Source organism: Leptinotarsa decemlineata, unplaced genomic scaffold (genome assembly GCF_025532065.1).
Source record: "Leptinotarsa decemlineata unplaced genomic scaffold, Ldec_3_MD MMD2_P_RNA_scaffold_14, whole genome shotgun sequence".
NCBI classification, from domain to species: Eukaryota; Metazoa; Arthropoda; class Insecta; order Coleoptera; family Chrysomelidae; genus Leptinotarsa; species Leptinotarsa decemlineata.
In genome coordinates, this window is record NW_027412528.1 from 6,867,194 (window position 1) to 6,874,589 (window position 7,396).

A 7,396-nucleotide genomic window follows, 5' to 3' on the forward strand; every position below is an offset into this window, starting at 1 on the left:
GGTAATCACCAACGGTGATTACAGCAGACCAATAAAAGTGAAAATAATGATTTCATCGTTAAGCTACAAAGCTATTGTTCGAGATATCATATCAAAATTCATCAAAAACATTGAAAGGGTCATACCTTATTCATTCATGGACAATTTTTGTGTGAATAATTTACAATTGATATAATTATCGTGGTTTAAATTAGGCAGGAAAGGACTTACGCCATTATGGCTCTATATCAAGAATCTTTTTTGGGACTTAGTGATAATAAGATATATTATAAAAAATGATTATCACGTCGTTTTAAGTAAACATAACTACGCAAACATTCATTTAAAAATTTTAATCAACATGAAAAAACATAGACGAACTACAAAATAATATTTCATTACTCCAGAGCAGTGGAGTCATCCTCAGGAAAGTTTCCATCCGTCTCTCCATGTGGAAGCCTTTCAAAGAAGGCTCTATATTCTTCAGGAACCCACTGCATCAAATTCATGAGATCTTTGTATTTCTCGTTACTTATTTTCTTCTTTGTTTTTCTCACTTTTGGTATCGCCGCTGGCATAACGACCCTTCCTCTTAGATTTCTTTTGAATTCGACAGTTTTGAAGGCCTCATCTGCAAAACTTGTTTCGTAGTACAACTTGCTGTCACCTTTGCGAAGCTGCAACCACACTACACGGGATATCAAAAATGGTTCCTTGTCTGTGTTTTTCTTCCTTGCAATAAATGGACCATCTCTGCTTCTCAAGTAGAGGAAATCAAGGAAGTCTTCGAGGCACATCCTCCTCACAATGAAGGGGTCATTTTTTGAACACGATGCGATAAAATTTACCCAGTCGTTAGTTGTAAAAATAGTGTGACTTTTCACTTTCTTCTTCACCCTCTTTATCACACTATGCTTAACATCGACTTCCATGTGTGTGTGCCCAGCAAGTAGGAACTTATGATTCACTTCTGCTAGGGTCCCTAATTTTTCTAACAGCCACATATACATGAATACCATATTAATATTTCTGTTTTGGCCGCTGCAGTTATTTGTCAACTTCTCCGTAGATCTTTCAGGATTTCTTAGTTCTTCCATCGCCCAAACGAATAAACATGAAGCTATTTCATTACCTCCCCGACCAGCTGTTGTCTCATCCCACATCATACACCAAGTTTTGTCAATGGTCGTGTCATAAATAGTACTATTTAATGTTCCGAGCTTTCTCGAGTAGAAACTTTGTAGATTTTTCAAATCAGGCGTTGGAAGACATTTTTGGAGATCAGACATAATCACTCTGGAACCTTGAGTAGCACGGGCTTCCAGTTCATCTTCCCTCTTTAAAGCGGGAATTATAAACTTGCCGTTTGCGTTGGCGTTCGCGCTGACGTTGGCGTGGGCAGTTCGTAGCAATGGAATTGACCATTTATAAACTTGCCGTTGGCAGTTATTGAAACTATCATAACCTCAACGTAATGTGTCATATGACAGTGAGAAGTTGTCAGCAAAGATTAGAGGTTCTTTGTTATCAGTGCGTGTTTTTATTTTATGATATCTAGGGTGTTCTGTAATCCCGAAAGGAGGAGCAGCATCTTAAAATTATATTCTTTAATAGATGGATTTGGATTTTGAAGTCGAGTATTCACTTGCTGTGTGTGGACTTATTTTGTGCTCATATGCAGCATATCTAGTAACAAATCCTCGGAGGCAAAGACGATTTAAAGTGAGACCCATCAATATGGCAAGAAGGACCTCAGGAAATTTTAACTATTATAAAAAAATGAAATCTTGGGACCCAGAACAATTTTTTAAATATACCAGAACGACGGTTCCAGTCTTCGAAAAACTGTTGACTAAAGTGAGAGCAAAAATCGGTAAACAGTTTAGATCCGATGGTATTTCACCTGAACAAAGACTTGTTGTTACTTTACAGTAGGTTACATTTTCAATTATTGAAAAAATTTTAGAATTAGCCATTATTTCATTCCAGATATTTGTCACAAGGTGCTAGTATGCAAATCCTCGCTTGGAATTATCACATAGGACTCACTACTGTTCATAAAATCATACACGAGACTTGCCAGTGTCTGTGGGATATTCTTAGTCCAGAATATTTGAAAACTCCAGAGTCTGAAAAAGATTGGTTGGACATTTCCAAAGGGTTTCATGAAAAATGGAATTTTCCTCATTGCTTAGGAAGTATTGATGGAAAACACATAAATATTCAAGCTCCAGCTAAAAATGGCTCTTTGTTTTTCAATTATAAAAAAAATGTAGTATTGTTTTATTAGCCTCATGTGATTACGAGTATAAATTTACCTTTGTTGACATTGGTGCTTATGGTTCGCAGAGTGATGGTGGAGTTTTTAAAAATAGCGTGTTTGGGCAGAGAATGGAATGTTCAAATTTAAACATACCTACAGAAAAACAGTTACCAGGAACAAATGCTGTCGTACCGTTCTGTTTTGTTGCAGATGAAGCATTTCCATTAAAAAAATATATAATGAGACCTTATCCTGGAAAAAATTTAACAAATGGTCAAAGAATTTTCAATTATAGACTTTCCAGGGCCAGGCAAGTCATTGAAAATACTTTTGGCATATTAGTGGCTCGATGGAGGGTTTTAAAAACAACAATCAATGCCAAAGTGGAATATATTGACAATATTGTTAAGGCAGTTGTTATTCTGCATTACTGCCAAACAGAACTGTCAAAATCTGAAGACACTAATATATATTGCCCACCAAGTTATGTTGATACAGATGGTGAGAAAAATGGGGGATGGAAGGTAGAACAAGAACCTTTAACATCTGTTGGTCGATTAGGTTCAAATGTTTCCAAACGTTTCATCTATGCAATCAGGGACACATTTGCAGAATATTTTATGTCAAATGAAGGTAGAGTGGCATGGATAGAAGAGACTGAAAACATATTTTCTTAAAAGTAAACTGAATATTTACACAATTTTAGTTACAAAAGCTATATCTATTGCTGGTTAAGTTAAAGTTGTTACTCCTTTAAATTTAACATATTTTTCTAATCAAACTAACTGATAGGGATTTACCTAATTGTAGAGGGTCCATGGTTAGAAATAAGCTTAATTCAAATATTTAATAAATCATGTATTAGAATATTTTTTGTTCTGTATTCTAGATAAGTATAAAATGTTTTATGATATTAATTGATTTGGCAATAAAATAACTAATTTGAAATGTAATAACTTTTTGTAAAAGTTATTGTTAAAAAAAAATCTTGAAGACAAGTATTTTACAGACGTTTTAAAATACTAGTTGTCTTAATAGCTATATATTTTAGGATAATTATTTGTTTTGTATTTTAGATACACGTACAAAACTTTATTTTATTTAAATAAAGTTGTGTAAATAAAATCTTGAAAAAGGTTTGATTTTATATTATTTCGTAAATAATAAAGATAATATATTTCTCCTTTTTTCTTCTGCTTTGTCAGCTGGCATCATTTCCAACTCCTGATACAAATATTCAGCAAAGGTGCAGTTAAAGTTTCTGGGAATGGCCTTTCTGTTTCCAAAAGCATTAGTAATTGTCTGAGCCATTCCCAGAATTTCATCCAGATTATCATCTTTTTTTAATTTTTTCTTTCATCCTTGTGCTAGAAAATATTTTAATAAGAGATATATAGTTACTTATTTATATTACCAATGGGTGTAGTGGACGTCCTGTCACTATCTAGAGTTCTTTTTGAGCAACTAGGACCGGCCATTGGTGGTTCTTCCTCCTGGTTAGCCTCCGAAACCTCTGGAGATGTTAGACTCTCCATCGTCATTGTACTCCAGACAGAGGCTGACGATGAAGGTCTACTAGGAGGTTTACTTGAATTTTTTTTGTGGCAGTATATGTTCTATAAAGCATAAAACCAAAATTAGTGATAATATAGAAAGGTCAATTAAACAGTCAATACTAACTTTCTTTTCTTTGTGAATTTATTATAAAACAGCATTGCTTCGAAATGAGGCCAATTGCTAATAGGTGCACCAGCACCTGAGGGAAACTTGTTTTTCTCCTTCACAAAGCGGTCCCTCAGGTGCTTCCAAAGCTTCATGCACTCTTCAACTAAAACAGACAATATTTGAATTATTATCATATAAAGCATTAAAATAAACAATTTAGGTACTAATATATTTTTCTTACCACTACTGTTTAGCATTGTACTAATATGCTGCCAAGCCTGATGTTTTTTCTTTGTGTCCTTGTATGATTTGTTGGACAAATCATACAAGAACTCAAACTGTTGGATTGCTTCTATCAGAAGGCCTGGGTCTAATGTAGTACCTTCATGTTCTTGATCAGTTATTTCTGTAATATATAAACATATAATAAATATTAGACAATACCTAGGAAAATACTGAGACAACTACTAACCTGACTGAACCAAAGGGTGGGTAGCCTCCAACTCCACTTCTGATTCCTCAACGAGGTAATCGCTGTCGCTCTGAGCCATCTGCAGAAGATTGAACAGAAATAAATAAACTGAAAAACTGAAATATTTAACTAATTACCCACCTGCAAGAGTTGCAATTTTCAAGGAAAATAAAAATGTTTATATAAACTATTATTACTAACAAATATAACTAACAATAAACAAAGTTAATTAATATTTACAACTACTACTATTAAAAAACACTCGGCAAAAAGGCAACAACAAAAAAGAACCACAGACCAACGCTCAATGTCAATAAATGGCATTTGAAATATGACTTTGACAGCTAAAAATCGAATTGATTGGCTCTTAGACAAGGAAACGAACGTTGCTACGAGCAAAAGTTGAAGTTTAATTAAGTCGAACGCCAACCCAACGGCGAACGACAACGCCGACGGTAAATGTAAATGGTCTATACGGTTTCTGTAGTTTTATCTTGGACGCCAGCGCGAACGCCAACGCAAACGGCAAGTTTATAAATCCCGCTTAACTTATACCTTTGTGATGCATCTTTAAGGTGGTTTTCTTTTTGCAGAGTGAGTCCACTAAGATTTTCATCATTCTTTTCATATTTGAGTTCACAGTCAAGTTTATCGCAAACATCACAAGTGTCATTGTCTGGTATGTGGAAAGACAAGTTGAAATCTTCATTGAATACTTTGGAATAAACCCACATCTTTTGTGGCATAAGATTTTCTTGTTTGCACTCATCTACATACAATAAGTACATCCTGGAAATGTTCAAATGATTCCCCAAATACTTACGCTTGGATCTTTCCCTGCTATAGTGGCTTTCGTAAACTGGAAACTTCGAAATACGGCTTCTGATCCGTTCTAACCTTTCACTCTACAATTTATTTGCTGAGATATGTTTTCCTATAAGGTCTGGTGTTACTGAACCAACGTCACTGCTTTTTTCAAAGCAACTCTCATAAATGTTTCCGAAATGGAAAGTGTGTTTAGAAAATAAGTTTTGCAAACGATTTCTTCTTTAAATTTCAAATTAAAAATTAATGAAAAACAGGCTCTTGGTGTTGCCTGTTCTTGTGCCTTCTCTTTTCCGTTGTCTAGCAACAGGCTTAGTTCTTATACAAGAGATAACAAACTGACATTTTGAGTCCCAGCTCCTCTCCGTATTCCTATAGTCAGAATGTATTTTCAACCTTTGGTCTCCAGTAATCCTTTCGTTGCATTTCAGGCGACACTTATCATGACAAGGAGGCTTCAGAGATTTTTTACTTGTGAATACATTTTTTGTATTCACATATTCCTTTCCACATAGCCTACCCTTTTTCCTCACGTTCCTTTTTTCCTTTAACAGGTGTTTTCATTTCTTACTCGTTTCTTGCCTTGTTTATTATTTTGCATACTGATATTTTGACCATCTTTCGTATCAGTATCACTATACGGGACCAGAGTAACTGCATTATTTTCAGCTTCATTCAAAAAAATGTCTGGGCCTGCGGTAAAGGAACTTGAATGTCCTAAATCTACAACGAACTATTCAAAGTGAATACACCGAACAAATTTGGTAAATGTCAGTTTATAATTGCAGATCACTGTAATTCGGCAGACTTGAATATTTGATACAATATTTGAGTTCTTGGGTATTTTAATTAATATATGTATATATCATTTAAAAATGGTATAGGTAAATACCTCAATTTTCTCCAACACTGGTGTGTGTGGTGTGTCAGGTAGGTTTTTTCACTGAATTTATTACAAATCAGTATTGACTACTATTCTGTTTACTTCTTAATTTATATACTATATATTTCAAATTTCAAGGAGAGAAAAATTTTGCGTGGCGTCTCTTTCGTTGCCTCAAGAAGAATCCTGTTGTTGATAAAAAAATTGAAAATCTATCTCGTTTCCCTAGTTACCATCTATCAATTTTCACATATATAAATTTTCAACTTCTTTATCAAGAAAATTATCTATTCTACTAATTTAACATTGGCTCTTAAATTCAGATACATTTTCATTTTATAGTTTCGTACAAAAATAGTTAACCTCACTTTTATATAAATATAAATATTTACCAAAAGCATTACTTGATCTCAGTTTCTAAGGAAGTGATTCACAACAATAAATTTTGAATTTTACATCATTCCTAAATAATAACAATTAGTTTATTATGCCTTTTTCGTTTTTTTAATCACAGATGTTAATTTAATTTTATCTGACATTTCTTTCTCACCTATGTCGGTTATCAGTTTTTCGTATTTCAATGTATTTTGATGTAAAAATCTCAATATTTGAGTTTCCCATTCTTATTTGCTTGTTTCCGGTCAAAGCTGTGGGTTTAAATATATGTACAGGGTGTGTCCTTGCTGTATTTTTGTATCTGAATTCCTTCGTGATGTTTTTTAAAATTCCCAGGTTGTATTTCGAGTCTTTTCATAACAATATATATATATATATATATATATATATATATATATATATATATATATATATATATATATATATGCACCTTCAAATTATATACTCCACTGATCAATCCGCCTCCAAATCGGAGGCGAATTCGACAAAATCATAGGCCAAATGGAAATCATGTGTATATTCCATTTATTCACATATTCACATGAATATATATATATATATATATATATATATATATATATATATATATATATATATGCACCTTCAAATTATATACTCCACTGATCAATCCGCCTCCAAATCGGAGGCGAATTCGACAAAATCATAGGCCAAATGGAAATCATGTGTATATTCCATTTATTCACATGTTCACGTCACACATATAGTCATATAACAAATTTTTCACAGGAGGTGACTTCGATAGATAGTTACACGATTGGGTTCATAATTCCCTCACATCGGGGCGCCACAATCTTATACGCATATACACCAGATATATTGTTCAGTAAAATAAGCCTCTATATGGCCATCATACCAAAAGAGCTCCGAGAATTGGCAACGTGGTCCGAACATC

At 33.6% G+C, this 7,396-nt stretch overlaps 1 protein-coding gene across 1 annotated transcript; it reads right to left on the reverse strand.

The window, feature by feature from the left end:
- Positions 1 to 3,375: 3,375 nt before the first annotated feature.
- On the reverse strand, positions 3,376 to 6,828 carry LOC141483179 (uncharacterized). The gene is made up of 5 exons (XM_074177656.1): positions 4,521 to 6,828; positions 4,380 to 4,458; positions 4,149 to 4,313; positions 3,923 to 4,070; positions 3,376 to 3,858 (listed from the first exon to the last, which is right to left on the reverse strand). The coding sequence occupies exons 2-5, from the start codon at positions 4,456 to 4,458 to the stop codon at positions 3,780 to 3,782; spliced, it is 471 nt and encodes a 156-aa protein (XP_074033757.1). The 5' UTR covers positions 4,521 to 6,828; the 3' UTR covers positions 3,376 to 3,779.
- Positions 6,829 to 7,396: the final 568 nt, after the last annotated feature.

Bases quoted from the DNA above. Each gene is read 5' to 3' on its own strand.
- LOC141483179 (XM_074177656.1), bottom strand. From the start codon at position 4,458: ATGGCTCAGAGCGACAGCGATTACCTCGTTGAGGAATCAGAAGTGGAG. The intron at 4,314-4,379 runs GTTAGTAGTTGT...TATATATTACAG, and splicing joins CCACCCTTTGGTTCAGTCAG to AAATAACTGATCAAGAACAT. The intron at 4,071-4,148 runs GTAAGAAAAATA...TGTCTGTTTTAG, and splicing joins TACAATGCTAAACAGTAGTG to TTGAAGAGTGCATGAAGCTT.